Source organism: Ambystoma mexicanum, chromosome 8, assembly GCF_040938575.1.
Source record: "Ambystoma mexicanum isolate Mex_15411 chromosome 8, UKY_AmexF1_1, whole genome shotgun sequence".
Lineage (NCBI taxonomy): Eukaryota > Metazoa > Chordata > Amphibia > Caudata > Ambystomatidae > Ambystoma > Ambystoma mexicanum.
The window spans coordinates 1,293,674,946-1,293,702,027 of NC_090929.1; the positions used below are offsets into that span (position 1 = coordinate 1,293,674,946).

General features: G+C 43.8%; 1 protein-coding gene across 3 annotated transcripts in view; it reads left to right on the forward strand.

Moving 5' to 3' along the window:
* CFAP46 (cilia and flagella associated protein 46) overlaps positions 1 to 27,082 on the forward strand; it is a 2,698,259-nt gene that overhangs the window by 639,981 nt on the left and 2,031,196 nt on the right. For all 3 annotated transcript variants that reach the window (XM_069611407.1, XM_069611408.1, XM_069611409.1), the window contains exon 15: positions 24,642 to 24,768. In XM_069611407.1, the coding sequence (XP_069467508.1) occupies positions 24,642 to 24,768 (127 nt within the window). The remainder of the gene's footprint in view (positions 1 to 24,641; positions 24,769 to 27,082) is intronic.

Below are 27,082 nucleotides of genomic sequence, written 5' to 3' on the forward strand. Positions count from 1 at the left end.
CAGGGCACACTCTCTGGCTTTCCCAGCATGAGATAATATTTCAGCTTTTGAACCTCAAGCTTTCAGTTATTAGGGCCGCCGATGGCCAAGTTTTGTTTCACTTGAAAGTCTCTTGTCTTCGAGGACCTGACGTGTTCAAAAAAATCAAAAATTCTTTTAACCAAATGAAAGTTCTTTCAAATGTTCACTGGGTAAGGTTCATCCCTGGGTCCACCTCTTCTGGGAGCCGACCCTTCTTAATTGTTTTTCACCACAGTTCAGTTAGGGTGATGGTTTCACCCCGGGTCTCCCTCTTCTGGGTGCTGACCCTCTTTGTATAGTATTTCACAATATATCACAGTTCCTTTGTCAATCAGTTTAGGGTAATAGCTTCACCCCTGGATCCCCCTCAGTCGGGCTTAGACCCCTCTTGCCTTTAACGGGATTCGATTCCCTTTGTTTCTTAATGTTCTTTTGCTGTGGGATTCTCTTCCCTTTCTTTCACAGTGCTTGTAAATGAAAGTCTTTTGACTGTACAGGGATTTTGCTTGACCTTCTGTATGACCACTCTGACCTATTTTGCAGGCCTTCCTACGGCCTTCTAGTTCTTGTTGTTTCTCTCTTATGGGCTTGACAAGAGTCTCTTGAGTTAGCACCCACATGGTGCTGTTTTCCCTATGCTGCTGGTCTCCCCTTCACACTTTTCACAGTTCATTCAAAGTTCATCAGCTTTAGTTCAAAACTTGCCACTTGGACACACCGGCTGCGATGAACCGCTTGGCTGTTGCCTCTCTGGAGTCAAGGCTGGTTCCACGTCCGAGGGAGCGTCCCTCGCTCCTGCTTATCGGAATAGGCTTGCCCCGTGTACCGTTGACATCTGTTGCAGGACACTTGTGCTATTGTTTGCAGTCTTAGGCTCTCTTCCATGAAGGTTCTGTGGGCCTGTGATGAAAAGAGCAAGGTCACTTCTCTCCTCGCCACCTTCTCGATTCCTGCTGCCCTGTCCATTTGAACTGCCGCTGGGTAGCCATCATATTGTGCTGTCTGCTGTACTCGCCTTGCTCGTACTGTGCTCTCTGGCTCCACCTTTTATCCCTGTGGGAAAGGGACGTCAGGTGTGTGTGATTCTGATCAATTGCCTGACTTCGCCTGAACCCTGTATTGGGAGATGCCAGGTAAATGGCTCTGGTGTTAGTCTGTTGTCCTTTGTGTTTGGCGCAAGTGTTAGAGTTTGAGGGGGGGCAGTGGTTTGGAATGTTCTCGGTGAGAGGATGGGGAAAAAGTGTAAAAGGAAGGGGGATTCTACATCTCATCCATCGGTCTCCCACTCAGAGGACCCTCCATCCAGGTGATCCTCCCTCACTGGTCCAACCCCAGGAACTGGATCCAATAGCAATGGCCTTGTCCTGGCTACCTGGATGACAGAGCCTGGAGCCATTTCCCTGTTCGCTGCACGAACAGGACCGTGATTGGCCAAGAGGGCCACGTGATGTCTGCCGACAACCAACACACCCGCTGATTGGCTGGACGGAAGCGTGATGTGCGGCACATTTTCCCAAAACGCCCGCCATGTTGTATCCGTGTGTTAGGGAGAATTCTCAGAAATGTGCTAATTCCTCTCTACCTTAGAGACCCCCAGCAACTTTGCTGGATTTTGAGGACTTGAATTTTTAACCTGGCGAGAGGAAGACCCTTTATCCCACTCTCTCATGTATTTTTAAATGTGATTTAACCTCTGTGTTGCTTTTGGTTGTGGAGTCTGACAAAACCCATAGGCATCATCTTTTACATTGTGTCACACAGCACATTCAGTGCAGTGGCACGGGGACGTCTTTCAGATTTCCCAAAGGTTTAAATACCTTCTCTTGGGTAAACTACTGTTTCCAAGAGCAGTAAAGTGAAATTGACAATTTTTATGATAACCTTTCCTCGACTAATGGCTGGTGGCTGTGGTTTACTTTTAACTACTGTGGTGTGCTTTTACTGTGGTTTGCGTTCACAGCTGCAGTAAAGCACCCAAGGGTGCCATTTTTGTCAAAATGGTTCCGGTCGTCTTTTTTCACCATTTCTTTGTGGAAAGGTCCTTCTTGAGATTTACTTTATGTGCAAAACCAGGTTTGGTTCCTTTGTTCGTTTTGTCTTTGGCGGGATTCACAAGTGAAGCCCGCCTCCTGGCTCCAGGGTGTCTGGCGGGGGCAGCAAGCAATGGAGGTGCCCGAAACTCCCTGTGCTTAGTCTCCTAGGAGACCAGAATGCACTCCTAGTTGATTGGCTGCTGGCCGTCCGGCAAGGATAGCCACCCCTCTGGGTGACTGACAGCTAGGCTGGAATGAATGGGAGAAACCGTCATAAAAGACGAGGCTTTTTGACTTGGAAGGCAGAGACAACCACTGGACGAAGGAATCCGAAGATGGAAGAGATGCCTGCTGCAACTCCTGGACTGTTGGTTTGCCCGATGAAGCCCTGCTGCTGTGCTGAAGCTCCAAATTTGCCTCGACTAGAGAAGCCCTGCAAGGACGACTTCTCACCTTGAGTTGGTGGGACCAATCAACTCCAAAGTAAGCCACCTGGACAACCTCTCGAAGCTGGTTGTGATTCCACTGCAGTTGCTGCTGGAACCGAAGAGCCAGGGAGAGGAACACCAGTTTGTGTGCGTTGCTTTTAAGTTGGCCAAGAGCTCCAGGAAGATCCTCCAGACTCCCAGGAAGCAGGACTGATCGAGCCTGAGCCACCCCAACAGAGTGCTGGACCCCAGATGCAAGGAAAGCCCATCTGGACAGCCAAGAGTCTGCAGTTTTGCTATTTGCTTAGATGCAATGAGCTGAAAACGTGAAATGCCACTGAATAGAAGTTGGTCCTTTTCTGCTGCCAACAGTCCTGTAGCAGTGCAGGAGTCCTCCAGACATCCTCCCTCTTGTCCCCACGACTGAGGCCCACGAACACAGGATCTGCAGAGCTGCACAGGAACATAAGCCAGCTGAAACCGTTATTCTTCTAACCAAAGGTACTGTAAAGTCTAAGGGAACTTACCTCTTGTTGTGTAACTTCACTTGTTCTCAGTTGAGACTTGTCGTAGTTGCTTCTGTAGAGTTGCCAACCGCTTCTTTACCTTTGCCTCACAAGCTTAATCAGCTTGTGGCCCTGCTTTGATTTCTTCTTTTCTACAAAGACTTCTAAAACATTGTGCAAGACTTTTATCTGCCTACAAGAATTGCTTCAGCTCACCTAGACTGCTAGGCCATAATGACTGCTTATGGAAACTAAGACACAATAACCATATACTAAAATGACACGTCAGACGCGAGGTTCGTTTTCCAAACAAGTCTGGTTTATTTCAAAATATTCTCAATCAGCCGACTGGGTCTCACCGCCTCACGACGTGTGTTCCCAAACACTGTGAGATGCGAGAGAGAGCGAGCAGCGCTCAGGAGGCAATATATATACATTAGACATATCCTTTGTTACAGCAATTCCACCCGCCCTCATACATGTCATACAGGCTAGGGTTCAGTGATTAACAATTATGACAATTATGACAAGTCTTCATTCAGCCTAAACATAGTTATTCTAACAAATGCAGCAGAGACAGCTTTCTGTTATGGGGAACATGGAGCTCTGGCTCGGCAAGGATATCATGTTCTTAGCAGGGAAACATTCCTTACTATGTTACCACTCTCCGCGAAGGAGCACCGCTAGGAGAGTATAACTCATGATTAACTGCCTTTTACAACAGCGCTTGCAAGACAAACCGGCACCTGGTCTACTGATTAGATGCAGCTTCTGCTCGACTTCAAGGACTTAGTGAGAGAGAAAACAATGTATTTCTGCACAGTTTGACATTCCTGTCTGTGTTAGTATTTCAGCATTCAAGCCGTGGCCTCGCACGGTGTGCGAGTCTAAAACAAAGGATAACATTGCAAAGCGTTTTGACAGAAAAGAAAAAAGAAAATGGCTGACATTTCACAAAATGGACGCCCTTTGGTCACATTGACGATTCTGGGATTGCGATGTTTGTCACATGATGCGATTCGCTTCTCGCCAACATATTATACATATCATTCTGCTATAGGGTTGCTTTTCTGTTCTAACAAGACTTTTGCCCAATTGACGTTGGCCTGGCCTGGCTCCCTGAATGACTCTTCTTCCCTGCGATTGTGTGTTCCTGTCTTCCTCCCAGGAAGGGGTTAACTTACTTTGCATTGGGGGTTACCAAAAGTACTTACCTGCTTCAGAATATTTGTGAGATCTCTTGTTTTGTTCTAATAACTTTTTCTTTGACCTACTCATAAGTATAACTCTAAATGCAACAGTGATATATTAATGCCCACAGTGTCCTAGCTATTTAAGTCACCTGAGGGTGTAGGAAGTGTCTGTGTGCCATCCCAAATAGGTATTTGCTGATTTAGGGAAATTCAGATTGTGTATTTTGGAGTGTATTTGTGTGTCACTGTTATATTGCCCCTTCTGAAGAAGGCTTACTCAAACTGACTGTTAAATAAATTAATAATTGTTTAATCAAGAAACCTTGTGTATAAGAGTTTCTGAATACTTGTCACTGTGAATCTCTGTGTAACTCCCCTACAGCTTACATTGACCCATGCACCCAAGAGTCCGTCCACTGGCTTCAAGTACCGTAATAATATGTGTACAGAAGTGGACAGGGCCTGTGGCAGCTACCTTATTGGACTGCCATGAGATTCATGGGTGCATGAGAGTCTGTGCACTGGGTGCATGTACTGTAATAGTATGTGAACCAAAGTGGACAGGACATCACACCGCTGCCTTATGTGTGTGGGTTGTGACTACTGGGCAGATTCTTGGGTGGATTGCTGTATTACGCTGTGGTGATTGTGGCCAGCCACTGGACTCATGTACCCTAGAGTCTGCCCACTGGCTGTAAGTACTGTAATAGTATGTGTAGAGAAGTGCAGAGGGTCTTGGGTGCCTGCCTTATGTATGTGAGGTGTGGCCACTGGCCAGATTCTTGGCTGCATGGCTGTATTATGCTGTGGTGGTTGTGGCCTGCCCCTAGACCGTTGGGTGCATTAGAGTCTGCCCATTGGGTGTAAGCACTGTGATACTATGTGTACAGAAGTGGACAGGGCCTTGGGCACTTGTATTGTGTGTGTGGGTTATGGGCAGTGGCCAGATTCTTGGGTGCATGCGTGCGTTATGCTGTGATGGTTGTGGCCTGCCCCTAGAGACTCGGGTGCATGGCTGTATTATGCTGTGATGCTTGTGGTTGCTCCTAGACTTTTGGGTGCATGACAGTCTGCCCTCTGGTTGCAAGAAGAGTAATTGTGTATGTGTACAGAAGTGGATAGGGACTCAGTGTCTGGATTATGTGTGTGGGTTGTAGGCTCTGGACAGATTCTTCGGTGCATGGGCATATTATGCAGCAGTGGTTGTGGCCATGCCCTAGACTCTTGGGTGCATGGACGCAGGCCGTACGCCGTAGACCATACACCCAAGAGTCTAGGGGCTGGCCACAACCACTGTGTAACGCTCACCTGATTCCCACAGAGGCGCCGACCCGTTCTGGACTACTACAACTTCTTCCACGGTAAAGCGTAGTGCTTGGAAGATGGACTGGACTGAACCCCCAAACCTCGTCTGTCTGGCCCGTAGAATAATCCTTCTGTAGATGGGAAAAGGGAGTTAACTGTCTGCTAGATTGTGTGTGTGATTCCCCCCTTTTTTCCCCCTTCTCACCCTCCTCGAACCCTAGCTGTGCCTTCCGCAGACTCTCACCTTAATTTCTGTATGGACGAGCTCTCCATCCTGCTTCTGACGCAGGGGCACGTAGATTTCCAGTTACTTCACTGGATCTCGGATTTGGCAAGGGTTCGATGTCTGCTTGCCTTTACCAAAATGCTGCCGTAAGTATATGGTTCAAAAGATCAAGTCTTATTTGTCCCTTGGCCTTCGTTTAATTTTCAGGGACTAGGTGAGGAATCCGTGTGGAGGAATGGATTCGCCGAAGTAAGCTCAGGTGAGTACTTTTAATGAAGGTGTGCCGTAGTGGTTTGCTCTGACACCTTAATGAGTGTGTCTTATTTCCCCATAGGGGCCGGGGTACGGAAAAGCCAGAAAAGCCGCTCCGACCCGAAAAGGGAACTGAGGTCCCAACAAAATTCAGGTAAGACTTAAGGTGAGTAATCTGTCCTTTTGCAATTAGTTCGTTGCTCACCTTGTTTTGTCCTTTTTCTCCGTAGGTCTTGAATGCGACCGATGTCGCCTTTGGGCGCTGAAAAGGTTGCCGGCGCCACGTGAAGGTAAGTGGAAGCGGCGCGACAGCGTGAGAAGCGGAGCGCTTCTAACTATTGTCTTTCTTTTCCGTAGGTGCTGGGATGCGGCCGATGTCGCCTATGACCGCTGAAGAGCTAGACAGCGTCACGTGAAGGTAAGTGGAAGCGGCGCTGCAGCGAGCGATGAGATGCGTTTCTAACCCTTGACTTTCTTTTCCAGGATCGACGGAGTGAAGAATCCGGATGCTGGATGAAGGTAGGCAATGTCCTAATGCTTGCCTTTCTCTCCTTGCAGGTGTTCCAGGTGCTGGCGGGCGTGGCAGGAGCCAGAATGCAGGAGCCGACTCGATGAGCGTTCTGCTGCAGATGCAGAATAACGCGAAGCACGTGTGGCCATCCGGGCGTGGTTTAAATAGCCTTGGAAGAGCTTCAGATGAGTGTTCTTCCACTGGCCTCACCCGAGTAAGAAAAGAGTTCCTGAAAGAAAATAGTTCCTCCCAGCCTTAGTTGGCTTGGAGCTTCAGACAGCATGGTCTGCCTCGGGTGAGTATGCAGCATGGTCTGCCTCAGGTGAGTTCACCCAAGCATTACCATATGTTCTGCCATGATGAGCCTGGCGCCTATTTCACCAGGACAGATGCCTTTTATGAGCCTGGCGCCAAAGGCGCCAGGACAAGGTCCAAAGAGCCCCTATAGGGGTTTGCTGGGTCCTGCTTGGTGAGTATGAAGTCTGCTTCGGGGGACCCTGGGCCTGACCTGGCTCCTCGGGAGCAGGCATCATGACACACAGCAGCAGAATGCGGCCATACACCCAAGAATGAGCACAACGGCACAAGCATTGCACAAACACCTGTATAGAAATGCAATTTGGCTATTACAAAAAAGCCGGACACCAATAAGCGTATATTCACTGTACATACTAATGAGGCACGGTATACCTTTTTGGAGCATAGTGACATACCATTGAAGTGGCAATAGCATATTTGAATATTTTGGCACTGCGGGCACATTTTCTTTGTTGCATGTGGAAATGCAGGAGAAATCTTTGTTTCATTGTCTGTGATGAAAAAAAAAATAACATGTTAGGGAAGGTACTTCATAATGTTGTATTGTGCACAATTTCAGACATTCATGTACTTTTTGGACCCTCATAATTAGTACATTACAAGTACTATGCTTCAAACAAGTGTACTGTGCAATGTGCTCAGTTCCTGTGTTTGTTTGCATAATCATTGCGTCTGTTGGAAAAAAAAATCCATGCAGGATTTAAAAAAAAAAACTTCTACATTAATTTGATGTTACGTGGCAGTCTCTGTTTAATTGAAGTGTGCAGTACTTACAGGAATGTTTAAGGTGCACATCTATGTGGTCATTGTGTTCTAAGGACTACTGCAGTAGGAGAAATTGAAATGTGTATGCGTTTCGCTTTTTGGAAGTGGTGGTGCTATGGTTGCAGTTAGATAACAGTTGGCTTATTCTAACTTTATCCGTTTCCTCTTTTTAACAGTATCCCTTTATGCTGTTTGATTGCTGTTGGTGTTTTCTAAGTACTGTACTATTGAGAACTAATATTGCAGTATTGTGGGGGCCGTTAGATACCAGTTGGCATATTCAAACTGTTGGTAGTTTGACAGTTGTTGAGGGTATGTTTTGTAGCAGTTTGATTGTTGAAGGGTGATTTTAGAAGTTTTACTGTTGGAAGTAACATTGCAGTACTGGGTGCACTGAGATACCATTTGGCGTATTCTGATTGTTGATACTTAATAAGTCTTGAAGGGCTTCCTCAGAAGAACTTTTATTTTTGCTGGTGGATTTTAAATTGTGTAATAATGGGAAGTGATATTGCAGTATTATGGTTGCAGTTAGATACCAGTTGGCATATTCAAACTGTTTATAGTTTCACAGTTTTGTAGGGTACGTTTTAAAGCACCTTCATTCTTGTTGGCGGTTTTCCATTTTCCACTATTGGCAAGTGCTATTGCAGTATTATGGGTGCAGTTTGATGCAGTTGTGTATTAATTGCAGTGGTATGGGCATATGCCTTATTCTAACAGTTGGTCGTTTTGCATGTCAGTGAGGACAGTTTGTAGACTCTCATTCTCAGTACGTTTATTTTTAAGTACTATGGGTGAAACAATTTTAGTGTGTGTTTTCCACAGTTGTTGCTTCTGTCGCTATAATCATTGGGTCATTGGGGGAAAAAACTGTATAGCAGCGCAAATGATGTAGTCACGGCCCAGTTGGTGTATGCTAAGTTGTTCCAGTTTCACAGGGCAGAAGGTTATTTTTCGTTTGCAGTTACATACCTGTTGGTGGCTATTGGGGAAGTAGGCTATGCTACTTTTGTAGGTCAGTGAGTACATTTTGGTTTCAGGAATATTAAGTAGGCATTTGCAAGATTTTCTGGTAATCTCTGCTTCAGAGTAATGGAAGTATAATTGCATTCAAACCACCCACATTTCTTTTTAATGTATGCAGCACAGTGATCTGCAGTGGTTGTGTCACCCATCTGGTAGATTATGCCTACTGTTGTGAAGGTTTTCTTGCCAAGTGATACTTGCCTGTGTGTGAAGCTAGTAAGCTTGATATTGTTTTTGGTACCATCTGCATTGTATCGTAAAAGCATTACTATTATGTATTGGCTATGTGAGTTTATCTGTAAGGTGGAACGATTGTATGAATTGCAAGTAGTACATAATATGCCATGATTTGCATTTTGCACCAGCTGCTGAAATGGAATGGATTCACAGTTAGGTATAGATACATACACAAAGCGCTCATTAGGGACACGTTCCTGCGCCACCTGGATGCAGATAGTGCATGTATGTTTACACATGTTAGAAATCTGAAAGATATAATTTATAGGTATGTCTTTGCTTTCCGGCACTTGAAGTAAGTAAATTAGACATTCTTGTGGATCTTCTTGTGTGTTTACAGTGAATCTCACCATTCCTGCACAGTATACAATTCCTGCCTTATTCCTGAGACACTGTAAGTGTTGTCAGGATTGTTTGTTGCATTTCTATGAAGAAGTAGCATTTGCAAACACAACTGGTCTGTGCCATTCAAGTAAATGTTTTGCACAATTGGTGGCAATTGGAATAGAACATTGATTGCTACAATTGCATTGCAATCTACACCAGTTGTGTTGGAAAATTTGAATGCACCGGGCAGTTCTGTGTTTGACTCGTTTGATGGAACTCCGCTTGCTTTTTTTGAAGATACTTCTCTTTGTTTGTGCCATTGGATATGCATTTGCCTTTTCACTACATCCTTCTGTGGTTGTGCTAATTGATGGAGTAGCAGCTGCTTTCAATTTCTTTTAGTGGTACTGTTGGGAGATCACTTATAAGTTGTGTTTGCACTAGTTTTCTTTTACCAAGTTTTCCTTTTTGAGGAATAGGGGACATTTTGAGATGGGGTGTGTAGAGTGCACCTAGTCTATTGTAGTCTACGCTGCAAGGAATATCAACCTTGACTTTTTATCAAAATTGACTAGAAATTATCCTTCAAGTGTACGCAGGTGAGACAGTGCTACTTAACGCATGCCTTCTTTAAAGACTGTGCTGCCAATGTCAATCAATGCCTGATCTAGGGGTAGACCTTGCAATTTATGAATAGTGACTGCATATGCAAGAGACAGAGAAAACTGTTCTCTGCCTACATACATGTCTTTGAAAAGAAGGAATCGGGCTGTTGACTGTCATATCCTTTTAACTTCTGAAAGTTTGTCGAAGTGGATGTTGACATACTGAATGTTGTTGTCACGTGGGTATGTCTGGAAGCCAACAACTGTACCAAGTGCTCCATTAACTAAACCTTGCTCCACGTCAAGTTTACACTTTAGCATTACTCTACAGTTTAAACACAATGTTAACATTTTCTCCAAACCAGCTCTGTTGGAGATAGTCGTGCTGTGGCTTGTTGACACATAGGCACTGTCATACTGTGCACGTCCAATTGCCTGTGGAGTTAATTTGCGCTATTGGTTGCATTTTTTTCATGATTGTTTCATTAAATTGTGCACAGCTTGCTAGGGTTGGCATTAATGACATACATTTTACGTGTGTGTGGCGCTAATTGTTCCATGACATCAGTATCAGATATGTTATGCCCGTATAGCTCATGGATGAGTCTGCTATTTAAGATAGACTGTGCTTCCTTAGAAAGCATACCAATCTAAATGCTTTTCAAAATGTTAGCATAGGTGAGGTCTGCAGACTGACACATGTTTTGAGTTTGTTCTCTGTATTGGAAATGTTGCCAGAGATTTACATTTCCTATGCTGCCAAGTGCGTTATCTCGTAGTATGTGTCCTAAGGTTTTAAAAATAGGTTCACCTTTCACTGATGTTAATTGAAGAAGATCTCAGAAAACAATAACGTGTTTTCCTCCAAAGAGTTCTCCGTAGTTAGTTTTAAGGACCTCTTGCAATCTGAGGTGAATCAAAGCCAGCATTAGGTTGGAGACCATGCTCACCTCATCTGTTAGGAGCATATTCATTTGTTTCTGAATTCTGCGTAGCTCCATAGCAGCTTCTGCTGAAAGTTTGCAGTACTCTAATTTGTTTTGGTGTTCTACTGGAAGAAGTAGCAATCAGTGTGAATTAACACCACCTATGTTGTAGGCAGCTAAACCTGTGGGGTAAGTTAAAATAGCTGAAAGCTTGTTGTTTGTCAATTTTTGGAGGACCTTGCTGATGCTTTGTATTAAGAATGTTTTGCCTGAACCAGCTTCACCACTTACATACATGAGTACAGGTTTATAGTTTATAGTTTTGACAGGTACACATTTTAGTTTTGTGCTGCACACCATGTGAAATGTCTTTAGTTACTTCCAGGAAAATGCTACGCTGTTCATCATTCAGTTGTGATTTCAGTAGTTTTCTGGTGTTTTCTACTTCAGTCATGTCTAATTCTTCCTCATTTACTATGAGTGGCTCTTCAAGTGGTTCTTGGCTTCCTGTAAGAGAGGGTTGACTGCTCTCAGGAGTGTCTACATTTAGTTGTGCTTGAAGTTCTTCCTCTTGTTGGCATTCATTGTCCAACATGTTTTTGTACTGCTTGAAATATATATCTGTTATAGTGCTTTCACTTGCATTGAACGCATCTTCATAGGAGGAATGGGTGTCCAATAAAGCTTCTTAATTTCTAAGTGGTTTAAAAATGTGCAGTAGGGACTTGTAGTAACGTTCTCTATGTTGAGGAGTTTTAAATGATAGCTTCATATGATTAGCCAATGTATGTTTGATAAGTTTAACCAGGCTGCCCTCACATCTTTTGACTATGTATTTACCTTTTTTCTCTCATCTGGTTTAATATTATTTTTGTATGAGAAATGTTGGGCTATGTGGTACAGACATGGTTTCCAAAGCAGTACTCCTGTTTGGGTAGTACCTGTCCAATAAATAGTTTTTCAAAATGTCCTGGCTGTTGGGATCGATTTTGGCTATTATTTCTATGTCTTGGTATGAATTGAGAACTCTTTCTGGATGCAGCAGGACCAAGGCTTTGCCAGACTATGTTTTCAGATTTCCCATATAAGGCTGTGCCTGTTAAACGGTCTGTGGTTTCGTAGCAACCACATTCTCTATGGGAGAGCATTTTTATGTCAAAGCTGTATATATTGAGGTCGTTCAGCTCTGTTTTCTCTGCTTTGTTAAAGTAGGCTGTGACATTTTGTGCAACTGCAGTGGAATTGTACTGCACATCTAGGTTTGCTTTCCATAAGAGGGCAATGATTGCATTGTAATCATTGATGTACTTTGATGCTTCGCTTCTTTTAATGCAGTATGCGTTCTTAGGTGATTTGCCTTTTACACTATGTCTGACAGAAGTTTACTTTTCCTTTTGCTGAAATTGGTCTAGGGAATCCAAAGTGGCATTTGGTGTGGTATTTGCCTTTGTTTTTATATTTGCGTCGACAATACTTGACACATTTATGTCTTTTAAACCGCAGCATTTGTTCATATAGCTCACTATGTGTGCTTTCTGAAGGGATTTTGCAAGTGACATATTTGTGAATGAACTGCAAAACAGTGGCATCACTGTCGTGACCAAATTTAGGAGCATTGTTAATCCACAAAAGCATGTGGATGTGTTGTGCTCCTCCTGGATTTATATTCTTTTCTCCAAAAAGAAGTGTTGCACTTCTCTGAGGGGAGGAATGGTTTTATTACAGCTGAAGTGCAGCATGGCAATAAAGCAGTGATGGAAGTACCTTGACACATTTACAGGGTCAAGAGAGCAGAGTTCTCCTGGTGTTTTCATGTCTATCCCTGCTTTGTTTTCGATTGCTATGCGTAGGAAATTGTACAAGCCTTCCCATGTATACTCTGCACAACTTAAAGTGACAAACCATGTGGGTGGGCCAAGGTTGCGTAGCATATACCGTACATCCGTGTGATGTCTGAACCAGTATTCTTTTGTACTACACATGTTTGCCAAGAGATTTATGATACTTGACTGTAAAACTTAATCTTTCTCTTGCACCTTTTGAAGTAGATGCGTAGCAGACATGTAAAAATGTAACCTGTTTGCAATGTGTTTGCAACTCTGTAACATGGAGTTGCTAGTTTATTTTCCAACAGGAAGTGGAATATATATTCCATGTTTTGTCTGAATCTGGGGTCTTCAAAATACATTCATAAGGAGCGGTATTCTGATGCTGTTATTTGTGTGCATCTCTCATCATAGCTTCCACCTTTTTCCAGTAGGAAAGAGTAGAGGAAAGGCTTGTGCTTCTATACTTTTTTCCCATATGCTGACTGGAGATCTTTTGGCTTGCCACATTTGATGTTTTTGTAGTGCATCTTCTATGCTGTCTTTGGAGTGCAGTGGGTGAATTGTATACTGGTCTAAAATATTGGATGCTGTAGTAGGATCTACAAGTTCAAATTGGCCAGTTGATGAGGAATCCTGAATTATTTTGGTGGTTTGTCTCAGGTTTTCTTCAATGTTTATTTCTTTGTAGTATTCATTGTTGTCTTTAACATATTGCAGGGCTTCTCTAACTTTGTTTAAGTCTACTAGTTGCTGCCAATTGTTTGTCTTTTGTAGGTACACCATTCACTAGGATAATTAAATATTGATCTATTGGCCGTTGCACTCCCAGAGTGTCTACATTTTCTTTACTATGTAATGGCAAATAAACTACTTTGCCATGAATGCCTTTCGGTAATTCAGAAGGAGGCAACTTGACTGTTTTCGATTGAAGGGGTGTTATCGCTTGAAATGGGTGTACTGTTTAGATTACAATGCTCTCACACAAATTAAGCTGTTGGAGTGGTTTTGGAAGTGGGAATATTTCCAAGTTATTAGTGTTAGCCTGTGAAGGGATTTGGTTATTATCAAGGTTTGCAGTGCGGTATGTGCAAAGTATTTAGGGGTTACTTATTTCATATTTGTTTTCTGCTATAAGGTAGAGAGCTAATTGAAACCATAGGGATTCCTCATTGTCTTCTATTTTGTATGCTATATCTACAGTTTTGGTGCTCTTTGTACAAAACTTTCTGCGACAACATAGACATACTTGGTTTGGTACTTCAGCAGATGTGCTTTTAAACTTTGCTATTTCTTTTTTGTACATGTGTAATAGAAGGTTGCCATCTGCAATGTTTTCGCTACTCTGTTCTAAAGTTACTAGATTTTGTAAGTGCTCTTCTCTTCCAAATTATTTGCTTTGGATGTGATTTATTTCTTCAAGAAGTTCTATGGCTGTGCAATGCAGTAGAATGTGCAATAAATGCTCCAGCGCTAAACCAGGACTATTTGTTTTGTACAGTCTCTGAAAGAGATTTCGTATAGTAGAATGGTGTGTTGCTAACATTTTGATGCAAGCTAATGAATGTCCTCGCAGTCCTGTGTATTTGCGCACTGGACAGGAGTCCATGGTTTGCAATATTTTCATTTTAATGTGTCTTTGACATACTGATTGAGGAATTGCCGTAAAGATTTGAAGGATTGTTTTCGTACGTTACAAATTGAGGTGCACAGCCATTTATAGACGGGACAGATTGGTTCGGTGCAATGGAGTGTTGTGTGGAAGTTTGTTGGGATATTCTTTCAATCAGCGTTTCTTCTGCCATAATGCTATTGTCTACCTTTTCATACCCTCTGCCACTGCTATGTATGGCAATTGGGTTTGTTTGCTCGTTTGTATGCCTCTTCATTGAAATATGGCTCTGTGCTGGTTGTGTGAATCCACTCACCTGCACAGAAGTTTGCAAAGGTATCTATGTTGATATTGCGTATGTTGCAAAGTACTTTTTGTTGTTTACTAATTAATTTTGTTAGTGGTTTCATTCTGTTTAAAATTAATATAAACAATGTCCTTTTGAGGAGCATTGCACTGTCTATGAGAGCTTCCAGGATCAGATTTTAAGGGTTGAGCATGATGTCTCCCCTTTTTTATAAGGTTCAGAAGGACTCTATGGTGGAACATGTTTTGTAATATTTATTTTTTGGAATGCTTACCTGTGGCTACGTTAACATTGGTAGATGCCGTGTTAGCACTACTGTTAATTGCATTCTTCTTAATACATTTCTTTTTAGGTTTAAATTTTGGAAGAGGGCTCACGCTATCTTTCCTGCTACCTGGTTCCGTTTTGCTCATTGACTGTTAGCTGTTATTTTTGAACTTTTTTGTACAAACTCTGCTAAAGGCAGATGGCTGTTTCACATGCTTTGAATTTTATCTGCTCTATTTCTGCATTGTTTTCTACTGAGTTGCTTTTTGGTACGCATTTTCTTGTTTTTGGAGAAAAAAAGAAAGTGTGGGATTAGAAGTTTTGCAATGTATTTGAGTGCACTGTGCATGAGTGTCTGAATATGAGGGTAGGCATACATAGAGGGGTGTGTGATTGTGGAAAGGGCTGTTACTTTTGGTTGAGAAAGTTGTACTTGTATGTGTGTGTGTGTGTTCCTGTGTGAAAGGTTTGATTCAGTGTGTATGACAGTGTACTGTGCCTGAAGAAGTAAGAACATTACAATGTTTTCACAAAACTAGTAGGTGTTACCTTACTGGTGTTCAGATGACAATACAGAGTGGGCCTGGTAAGGTGCAATGAGTAAAAGTGAAGCAAGTGCTGTGGGGTTGGATATAATTTTCTAAGCTACAATACAAGAGCACTACTGCACTGTCTGAGTAACAGACAGAACACTGCTTCAGTACTGCACTTACTTAGTTGGATGTGAAGAGTAGGTTTCTTCTGGGTTTTATATTCCAGTAGAGACTTCACTGGCTGTTAGAAGTCTGTTCTTCACTGCAATTACTAAAGAAGGAAGTTAGTGGGTATGTGTGTTAATGACACAGTAATAGTACTAGGAGAACACATTATTTTAGAAATGAGGAGGATTTGTTTGCAGGATGAGTTAGTGTGTCTCTCCAATCGTACAGCAATTGGACAGCAGTGCATATGAGTGGGGATTTGGGAGCATCAGCATCGTTGTTATGGGGGCCATTGCTGCAGTGATAACTATGCCCTATTGGGCTGCACTTTTGCAAGTGTGTGGGGTGCTGTTGCACTACTTGCTTTGGAAATGGATTAGTGCAAGTCCTAGTAGGGTGAGAAAAAGGGCAGAATGATGTACAGATTGAAAAGGAGATTGTTACTGTGTGGAATTTTGTTAAGTTTCCCACACATAGAGGCTTGCTACATGAGGGCAGAAATCCTTTCCTGTTCTTGCATTTATTTATTCAAATTTAAGATAGCACTGTTGACAATGTGCACATGCATTTCTTTGCTTTCCTTCCAATGGGTAATTTGGGTAATTCTGATAATTTTGTAATGTATGTACTTGCCATGCTTTTCTAACATACATGCAGTTTACCTTTTCTGCGTGCATTCTGAGTATTTAACATATGATCTGCCACCTGAATTTGCTGTGCAAATGTTCCCAATGTGGTTTTCTTTTTTTGTTTTACAACAACAGAGAGAGTGCTGATACAATTGAAATATGTGGTTTGCAGCTTTTCTGTGTCACGCTTACCGGGAGACCGGGGTTCGCAACACGCGCTCTTCCTTCCTGGCGCCTCTATTCGCGCTTTTGCGCTTAGGGAGGCGCCGGAGGGAGAGCTTCGGGGACCTGGGCTGCAGCTCCTCGGCGCATGCGCGGGAGCCCTCGGTCACGGTTCCGTGCATGCGCCGTGGAGCGGTTACCCGGGATTGGAGCGGCTTGCTGTCCAAGCCTCGTTCTGGGTCCACCGGCGCCCGGCTACAATCAGGCTTGCGTTCCAGGCCTCGCGGGCGCCGGCGGCCCATAAAGGGAGAGTGAGGATCGGGAGCAGATCGCGTCTCAACGCGTTCTGTTCCAGATCGTGCTACTCGCTCTCCCTTGTGTTCCAGCGCCTGCCTAGCTCTTTTCTTCACCCTGGGGATTCCCTTCCCTTTTCCTCTCCAGTCTGCCTCCAGTTTTCTCCCCTAGGGTTCTCCTGGATCTCCCTTGGTTTTCTTTTGGTTTTGCTGGGGTTCCCTGCCTTCTAGTTCTCCTCTCCCAGCCTGGTCCCTGTTTGGTTTCCCCATCTTTTCCCGGGTTTCCTCTCCCTTTGCCTGACCAGTGCTCCCTGCCTTCCCTTGCCTCTTCTCTCCTACCTTGCGCCAGCCTGTGCCCTGTGGTCATCCTGCCAGTGCCTTTCCTGGTGCTTGCTTCCGCCATCTTTGGACTCTCAAGCATCACAGCATCCAGTGTCAGCTTCTGGAGTACGGCCCTGTCTTCTTTGGACTCTCAAGCATCACAGCATCCGGGGTCAGCTTCTGGAGTACGGCTCCTTCTTCTTTGGACTCTCAAGCATCACAGCATCCAGTTTCTTCAGCTTCATTTCTTGGAATCGCCTCTCCCATCCGTGGACTCTGGAGCTTCGCCACTTCAAGGACTTGTTCCTTCAACCTCTCCTGCCTGTGCTTGCACAGTCCCGACGTCACAGAAACCAGGAGAGAGCAGCTTGTGGCGTTGGGAATCGGTCCATCTTTTACCCAGTACCCATTCTGGGTGGAGGAGAGGCTGGTTTCTTGTGTCACCAATTCTTCTCGTCAGTCTGGCTGCCCCGTCGAGATCAACCAGGTATTCAGGTACGCAACTTTCCTGCGACTCCCACCTTAACAGTCTTCAAGTGGGCATTAAAAGAAAACTTTGAAAGCTTACAGCATTGTAAGTAACTGCCACTGGATGTCAGGAGATGGGAGAAACAAGAGTACAATTATTCAGTAGGTTATGTAGGGTAAGTGGCAGGCAGCCTGTTCATATGCATTTGTGACAGAGTTGCAAATGTAGTCTACAAAATATATGCATTGCTGTAATTTGTGCTGATGGATGCAGAGGTGGATGAATCTGGAAGCAGAAATCTTGGAGTAGTTTGCATTTTTTTTTGATGGAGGTCCTTTTCAATTACATGAGAGCTGTTCAACAGTACATCTAAAATGTTGAACTGTGATGAGAGTTAGATGTAGAATTTTTGCCTGTGATCGGTGGAAGGTTATGTGACTGCTTAACAGTAGCCAATGAGGGAGTGCTGCAAAGAGTGAAGTGGAAAGGGAAGAAGGGCTGCCCCTGTGTTGCAGCGTCCGCCGGAACCACCGTAGTTCACCGATAGGACGTGCCACATCCCGGCTTCTCAGCATGCCTGCCATGGAAATGGTACTGTGGGAAATTACCAATCATGTGTTTAGGTTGTGCTTCACAGGAATGGAGAGTAATACTTTTTTTATTGTGTTGTTGGTTGTGTAGTGAAGATGACTGGTGTTGGAGAGATCCAGAGACTTATTGTATGGATAGTGGGAGATTCATTTTTGTATGATCTGGAGATGTATGCCCAGGCAAGAGGTGTTTCTGGTGATCTTGGGTTTCCAGGCCTGCAGGCATTGTGGTACAGTGTGCCTGGCTGCAATTTGCAGGCACTGCTTGCTCTTTGCAGAGACATGGGTACTTTTGGTATCCTGATGTTTTGGTGGTGAACTGTGGAGGAGAGCATTTGGGCTACATCAGTGCTCCAAGTTTGGTTCTTGTGCTGAAGTTGTTGGTGGAAGAACTGATGCTGCGTTTCCCTACTGCAAAGGTGGATTTTTCTGAAATACCACAATGGAACAATCCCAATGACTTTTTATCCCCAGCAAAATGCTGGAAGGCGCCTCGTTAATAGAGGAATGGGTGTAGTTTTGCGACGTGCTGAGATGTTTTCTCTAATGACATTGACTCCCTTAGTGTGCACTATTTTACTGCAGATGGTTTTTCGTTGTCCATTCTTGGAAATGCGTGTTTTTTTTCTCACAATCTATGGGATGCTTTGCAGAGGTTTATGTAAGGCAGTAAGCAGGAAAAGAAGAGAATCCCCCAAAGAATACCCCCCCCCCCCGATTTGGCCGATTTATCCACGAACACTGCAGTAGTTTGCAGATCGCACATGCCACATCCGGGACTTTTAAGGATGGTAGGCATGGAAGTGGGACTGTGGAGGACAGGGGTTTGGCCAATAAGGTTCCTTGGGTGTGATGCGCAAGGAGAGAGTGTGGCAGAGACTCTGTTTGCTGAGAAGAGTTCAGATGGCTATTGCTATGTCTGTGTATTTTAGGAGGTAGTGTCTGGATTTTGGGGGACTCTTGGATACATTGGTTGCAGGTGCATGCGGAGTACTGTGGAGTTGCTGCACATCTTGGATTCCCTCATGTGGATGTGCACTGGTATGGAGTGTGTGGCATGAAGTGGCTGGATTTGCTTCCCCTTTGTGCCACTTTGGTGATGCAGCATCTTCCACCCATTATTATTGTTCATTGTGGAGGGAACAGTTTAGGCCACGTTACTGGAATCTCTCTGCAGTTTGCGATGAAGGAGACACTTGGGAAAGTCATGATCATGTTTCCAAACTCTTGAATAATATTTTTGCGCACTGCCCAGAGACAGATGTGGCTGCACTGTTCTTCATTTGGTCCGCATTTGGTGGAGAAAGCCAAGCACAATGCAAACAAGGCTGTTTGCACATTTTTGCGAGATGTTGGTATGTCTTTGTCATGATCACAGGAAAGGCTCCCAGTAACATTCACAAGAAAACCTGGTCTTCAGCTTACCATGCATGGGCATTGCACAAACAATTTAGCATGAAAGAAGGCAATTAGGTGGCTACTTCCTGATTACCCAACATGGCCGCTTCCATTGTTCTCTGTAGTAACTGTGTAGGGCTAGACTTTTTCCTTCATGCCCTATTTAAGCCCCTTCCCTCGGGAGCTCTGTGCTTCACGTCATTCTGCTTGCAGTAAAACACTTGCAGTTAACGCTTACCGCGGCCTCCGTTTTTTCCTGTCACCTCAGATATATTTGTATTCATAGCCTTCCTTGAAGTCATTGCATTAGTTTTTACCCAGTGCCTAATTCCGCCTCAGCATTTCCAGTTGTTGTATTCCAGTCACCGCATAACTCTGTTCCCTAAGACAGTTCACATGCGCGAGCCAAATTCCAGTCAGCAGTTGTCACCGCAAGTACCCTCAGTTGCATAATTGTGGTTGCGTTTGATATCATATAGCACTCGCACTATTTATCTGTGAATATTTAACAAACCTGTTGTGCCGTTCATTACGCGGATAGCTCTGAGTTGCTATTCTGCATTCGAACGGTATACGTTACATGCATTTTAGCGATTGCCATTGTATTGTGTTTCTGTGAGCTTTTCATAACTTAGTTGTTCCTTTATCAGCACGGTCAGCACTCCATTGCTGTTCCGCATCCAAAAAACAGAATACACATAATTCAGAACTCTGAGCGCCGCTCTGTAACAGTCAGCATTCTTTCAGCTGTCTGCATTACAATGGCGCGCATTTGAGATCTCTCTCCAGAGCGTCGTACACATCCAGTTCATGTAGATTGAAAACCAAACAATTCACGACTTTTATATTGTTACACACAGTTTCTTGTTGGTTGTTGAGGTGTGTGATTTTTCATATGTGGTAGTCAGAGAAAGGGAGTTTGGGTTATGACCCTCATTTATGTATTAGAGCAGCATCTCTTCCCATAGAACTTTAGTTCATTCCTCTCAGGAGTGCTCAAATTTCCTCCAGCATAGTACATGCCAGTTCCCAGTAAATAGGTTCCATTAAAAATAATTCTTGAAAGGGTCCTGACCTTTGGGGCATATCATTAAGTAATCCTTTGCCATAACATTCCATCCGTTCTCAAATCCATAAAGATCTTCAGGACAAGCGCCCTTGCACAAAAGCAGGATGGAGAGCCCACTATAAAAGGACAAAAGGAACATTCCAGCTGTAGAAAGAGAAGCCTATAAGAAAACATACATTGCTAGCTAAGAAGCATCGAGAGAGAGGTGAGTGGTGCTCCCGCAGGGTTCAGGTAAGCGTTAGTCTTCCTTCCACAATGAAAACATTACATTTCGTAGCACCAACATTTTCCGCCGAGATGGCGTTCATTTTACTGATGCTGGCAATCACCTTTTTTTGTGAAATATCCAAAATGCTTTGCAGCCCTTCTTGCAAGCATAGCAAGCATTTGTGCAGTGGGTGTTCGCCACTTCAAATATTCCACAAAAAAAAAAAGAAAAAGGGTCTTTTCAGAGCCGCCACATTCTCCCAGAACAGAATGCAATGGTTTACATGCTGCCACCACTTGCATGTTTTGGAAGTCTGCAGACTACTGCACTGTGCGCAGACTTCGTGGACAGCGCAGGGGCCTGCACCATTTCATTGACACTTCGATTTTTAAACTGTGAAAGGTGACTCTGAAAAGAGCCGTTTTTTTGTATGTTTTCTTGTTTTATATATTTTGGGGTATTTAACATGATGCACAAGGGAAGGGAAGGGAGGGTAGGCAAGGTGCACCAACAGCAGTGACGAAGGGGCAGGTGGAGAGAGGAAGAAGTTGGGTGGGCCTCATCGAGGTAGGTGGCACTTTCGCTCGTGCTCCCAGACCGTAGCCTCGAAATCAATCCAGAATTGCTCACCCCTTCAGAATACTGCGTCACAGTACATACACAATACAGTGACCTTTGAAAGGTAAGGGTCTACTGCGGTGCGTATGGCCTGCGAGGCTGAGTCAGGGATCCGTTGGCCCACAGGAGTGTCCCTTTGGTGACAGGAGCAGATGCTGAAGATGCTGCAGAGGAACTCAACCTACTACCATGTTCGAAGGAGACAACCCTCTGAACTGCAGGTTTGCTGCGACTGGGTAGGCACTCATTGCAGAGAACCATAGCCGCACAAGCCTTGGCTACCCCCCCAATGGTGGTAAAGAGCCTCCACACCCAAGAGCCAAGTTGGCAGCTGGTAGTGGGGACTTCCACTACCTCATCCTCTTCCTTTTCTTGTTCCCCCCTCTGCATCCCCATGCCTGTTGTCCTCCCCATGCCCTCCTGAAGATGGTGGTGGGGGTGGTGAGGGTTATGCTGAGGAGGCAGTAGCAGCAGAGGCAGCAGTGGATGCCATCCTTCAGGAAATTTGAGTTGAGCAAACCGGAAACCAGGAAGCAGCAATCTGGTGCAGGCAGCAATCTGGCGCAGTTCTCTGTCTAGGAAATCCAAAAACAGAATGAGGAGCAGCACTGGGGTGTGGCTTTTTAATAGGGATGCTGGGGAGCGCTACGCGAACTGTTGCGCACTCCATGAACACTTCGAACCCCAAGCTGGGCTGAAAAAGTTCCAAAAAGTCTCTAGATCGCCCGGGGCATGGTCTGGGACCTCTGCAAGGGTGAAGTTTCATAGTAAAACACCTCAAAAAAGCACTTTTTTGGTATCCGAGTGCCCGGACAGTGTTCGCGAATAAGGACCGACGCTCACCTTGGGTGCGGTCACATGTTGACATCCCTAAGGTTCTGCGAATGGGAAAGCTGTCTGTAGGACACCTATTGTGCGGGATGCGATGTGCGCATGCGCCTATGTGTCCACCGGACAGGGTCGGGATCCCCAAACTAATTCAAAGTGCCACACATGCTACAGACCTTGCGGACAGGCGTGGTGTTCAGAGGGCACAGGGGATCATATACGCATGCGCCTAGGTGTCCGTAGGACAGGGGCGGGACCCTCAAACTAATTAAAATTGCGACACAACTTTACGGACTGTGCAGACAAGTGCAGTTTTTCGGAGAGCACAGGGGATCAGCTGCGCATGCGCCCAGGTGTCCGCAGGACTGTGGTGGAACCCCAGAACTAATTAAAATTGCAACACAACTTTACAGACTTTGCGGACAGGTGCAGTGTTCGGAGGGCACTTGGGATCGGGTGCGCATATGCCCCCAGGACAAGGCCTGGACCCCCAAATCATATAAAGGTGCGTCATGATTTTGCAGACATGTCCGGACAGGCGCGCTGTCCGAAGGACACCTCCATTTTGATTATGGACAGGCCGGAAAGTCGCGCGCTCCACGGACTCTTAACAGGGCTTTAAAAAAAAAAATACACACACAGAGCAACAGTAAACACATACAATTTATTAAGCCACATTAAGAAAGGGAAGGGGTAGAAAAATGGGAAACATACACATGGTAAGTGGGGTCTACCACAGTCTGGTTATCAGGGGAGGAAAGGAAGGAGATTGCATAGCGTCTCTGAGTGCAGGACATTTGTGGCTATGTTTGGCTGGGGCACGGGGAAGGTGTACAGGTGCAAGTGGGGCAGTGGTACTTTATATTTCCCATTATATGTCTCGCTACAAACAGTTTCAAGTCGACAAAACATTTGTTTAATTGGTGCATATTTGCCACCAGGCTGACTAGTTAATTTCCCACAGTGGCATTTTGGGTTTTTATGTGTCTAGCCACTTGTGGAGTAGCTGGTGAATCCGGCCCATTCTCTTCGCGCGTAGTTTCGACTGTTTAAAACAAAAGAAAATGTTTAAATTACATGTGAAGCAATGTGCTTTCATTTTCCTACTTTTTAAATTGCACTGTGTACCATTACAGTTACTATCTACACTCATTTCATCAAGAGGGAATTTCTCCTCAAAACACTCCACGGTGCTTGCCAAAAAAGAAAATGTCATTAGGCATGTACACAGAACAAACTGCACGGTTACAGGAAGAAATATAATGTACTTATCACTTTCTAGTATGGTTCTGCTGTTGCTATGTTGCAGTTCTCCCGTTGGCAGTTGATTCTCACTGTATATACAAAGCAGCACTGGGGTAATACTGTTGGAAACACAGGTTTTTTTTACTTCTTGGTGCATTCCATTATGTTGCACATTTTATGTAATTGCATTGCTGCTTTTATGAATATAGAGTTTGCAGACCTACTTAATTTTTTTACACTTCTGTGTTGCTCTTTACAAATGTTCAGTTGCGTTGATGCATGCAACAACAATGTAAGACAACCCCTGAACTTTTGGGCAGTGTGGATGTTGCCCGAGGTCCGCGGACAGTCGCACAGTCCGCAGACTGTGTGGCTATCATTTTGGGCCAGGAGGGTTAGTATGTTGTATGGTATATGTATACAGATTAAGGGTAGCTGGTAAAAACATGTGGAATTCAGTGAAACAACTTTGTTAAAGGGACATTAAGGTTAAGGTGCGCTAATAAAAACCTATCAAATTCAGTGAAATAACTTAGTTAAAGGGGAGTTATGGTTAAGTTGCACTAATAAAAACCTATCAAATACAGTGAAAAAACGTTATTAAAGGGACATTATGGTTACATTGGACTAATAACCTATCAAAACCACTGGACAACTTGTGTTAAAAGGATATTATGGTTACAAGTAAAACCCCAGAAATTCACCAGTTATGGTAAGCTAAGCAACCATAACTCGCACCACCAACGTGCACTGCTAAGATTAACACCCATGACCTCAAAGATGACATCACAAATGTCATTGATGATGTCACAAATGTCATTTGTGTGTTCTCTCTCACAAAAAGAGGCATCTGGCACTCGGTCATTGTATACCTTCCCACATAAGTGTCACCCTGTGATGTTATTCTTCCACAGAATACATTTCCACAAAATAAATGTCACCATAATTCCTAAACATGGAGTCCTAACCAAATTTTAATTCTACCCAAATCTACTTGAATTCTAAACCTAATTAACCCTATTCTAAAATAATTATCTTCTAGGCATGAGCGCTAACCAAAGCCTTCAGCCGCTTCAAATGCCTTCACTAAAATTGTGCACCATCCACAAGTCTGCGCATTTATATAAAAGCAAGGTTGAACTTGACAAATCTTAATTTTGACCTATTTGAAATTTCAGAAAATTGGGAGATTCGTGATTTGCACAAACCAATTTTAGCATACTTCATTGTGAGTTTTCAAAGAAGGCTTTCTTCCTTTATGTGAACAATAAATCTGATGGTTTAGTTTCCACAACTTTTCATTTGTGTTTGTTTTGATCTTTTTGTTGTATAGTGGGAGAACCTGAATCAAACTACTGATACCCATCTAGATAGCATATAATATTAACCATGCATTTTTATTTTTTTTCTAAAAAGTTTCCACAGGTAAAAATGGCAAGGGTCAGATCAGTTTCCTTTGTATGAAAGCCCAGCATCATACTGCTTGTGTGCAGAAGGCAGCAGAGCATTTGGCAAACATAGGAAATCAAAATGCTGAAGAAAGGTGAGTCAACAAAATTGAACGATTAAAAGATTTTCCCACTTTAAAAGTATTCTGACTTCTAACAAAGACAGATGTGTACTTCTATTACTTATACTATTGTGAAATGATTTAATTGGCTATTTGACTCCTATATGGAATACAGATTTCCAAATGTACGGTTTAAAATAAAATGACATCCATATTTTTTGGTGTCGATTGGTTGAAAATATAACATTGCACACTGGTAAAAAAAAAAACTCATTATACGTTTGTAACTAAAATATGACATTTATATATTTCATCAATACCTGATCCACAAAATGCAATACAAAATTCACATTCAATAAGAATGACCTTAACAAAATAAATTCCTAAATAAATCAATATAAACTATGTGATGTATTTCATATAAGCCCTCTACTTATTAACAATATTTCGTGAGTAGCAAAATGTATATAAAATAGGAAAGAAAATTGAAATCGGATGGCATGTGACTGCTGTCTGTGCAGTTGTACTAGCTTGACACCTTTATGGTTTTTAAGACAAAATGATGCTTAAAATTCTTCCTCAGAAAGTGAGGTGTGCCAATCAGATCCCAGTTTCATAATGCTCCTTGTTGAAAAGTATAGTGTAAACGTGTTTCTCTGCATTATTTGTCGGCAACCCTGATCCAAACTTTGTATAATTGTGTACCCTTAAGGCATGATGGAAGATTAATGAATACATACAAATCATAACTAGTTTGGTATGGTGTTCTGTGGGGATATACAATTATACCGTCCAAAACCTTTTGGTGTCATTCTGTTGTCAGTCTTGATTCTAGTGACTGGTTCAACTGTCTGAGCCTTTCTGTGTATCAGCAGTCTGGTACTGAGTTTCATCATTGGGTTCCACCCTAGAAACTCCCATTTGTTCTCTGGAAAGGCTTGTCACCTTCCCTAGAGGAAGGATATAATCCATGGGGGGTTAGCTGGTAACAAGTCTTTCAAAGGCAGGCTCTGCCATGACAATGGGGAGAGCTTGGTCACACCAGGATGGTAAATGCTGGAGTAATTTGAACTGCTAACTTTCACCCCTAAGTGTCAGCATCCTGAACCATGGGTCAACCCATTCATGCTCTCTACCTGCATAGGCATGCCTCGGCTGCTGGGCAAATTGAGGCATACCCACTTGCACGAGGACCTGCAATTCCACCTTTCTGCCCTGAACTCTTGATAGAACAAAAGCAGAATTCTACCTCACCCTCATTGACCACACCATCCTCGCTGGCTACAGGGCACTGTAAACTCACTCCTTCTTCATCCTAAACCTATGACTATCAATGCCACTCACAGCTAATGACCTAGCTGAATACTTTCCTACAAAACTTTCTAAAATTAGAGACTCTCTCCTGACCTTCCCCCCACTTCCTCCTCCTAGATTGTACATTCCGTCTACTCTACCATCATCCTCCGTCTCTATCTCTCAATTTAGTCACACTAATATTGAAGACACCCTATTTCTACTGATGAAGGCTAACGCCTCTTGTGCCCCATTATATCCTCATGCACCTCAGATATTTAAGCCTATTGCCCCTTTAGGGGCCTCTCACCTCACTGAACTCTTCAACGTCTCCTACTCTGCTTGCTTTCCCTCATGGCCGCCCCTCTGATAAAAAAGCAAGGGGCTGACTCGAACTTACCAGCTAGCTTTTGCCCTGTGTCTCTCCTTCAACAAATAGATTGTGTCCTCCCATGTATACCTCATCTTTAGATATCTTCCCTCCCAGCGTCGGCTGCTTCAGAAAAATGTTTTTCGGCAGAGGGTGCTGTGTCATTGTGGTCGACTTGCTGCCGCATGAGGGCCTCCATATCAAGGTTTATGTCATTGCTGATGTAAGTAGCACGCACAACGCCCCTTATTCAGTTCAGTTTTTCCACAATAGCTTATGCCTCAGCCACAGCGTGCTCTTGATTTACTCCCAAAACTGCAACACTCGAGAAAATGGCCTCATCATCGGCTTCATCAATCCAGAAGACTGGGTTTAAAAAGTATATTGATAGTCAATGCCAAGATGTTGTTAACTGATCCACGTAGGGTCTGTTTGTGGTGTCTTAATGTCGACCACAGAGCGGTGGACTGCGGGTCATGCCAGTCCATGATGGGTAAGCCGTTGAAGTAACTCAAGGGGAAACTTGCAGCGGGTAGGCCCCCTTTGCGATCCCCATCGACAACTCAATCGAAAAAGCACTCGTTGGATGAGTCAAGAGACTCTCCATGGAGAAAGAGGTCCAAGAAACTCTCGAAGTGGTTCACACCACTCCTCATCTTCATCTAGAAAGAAGAAGAAAAGACA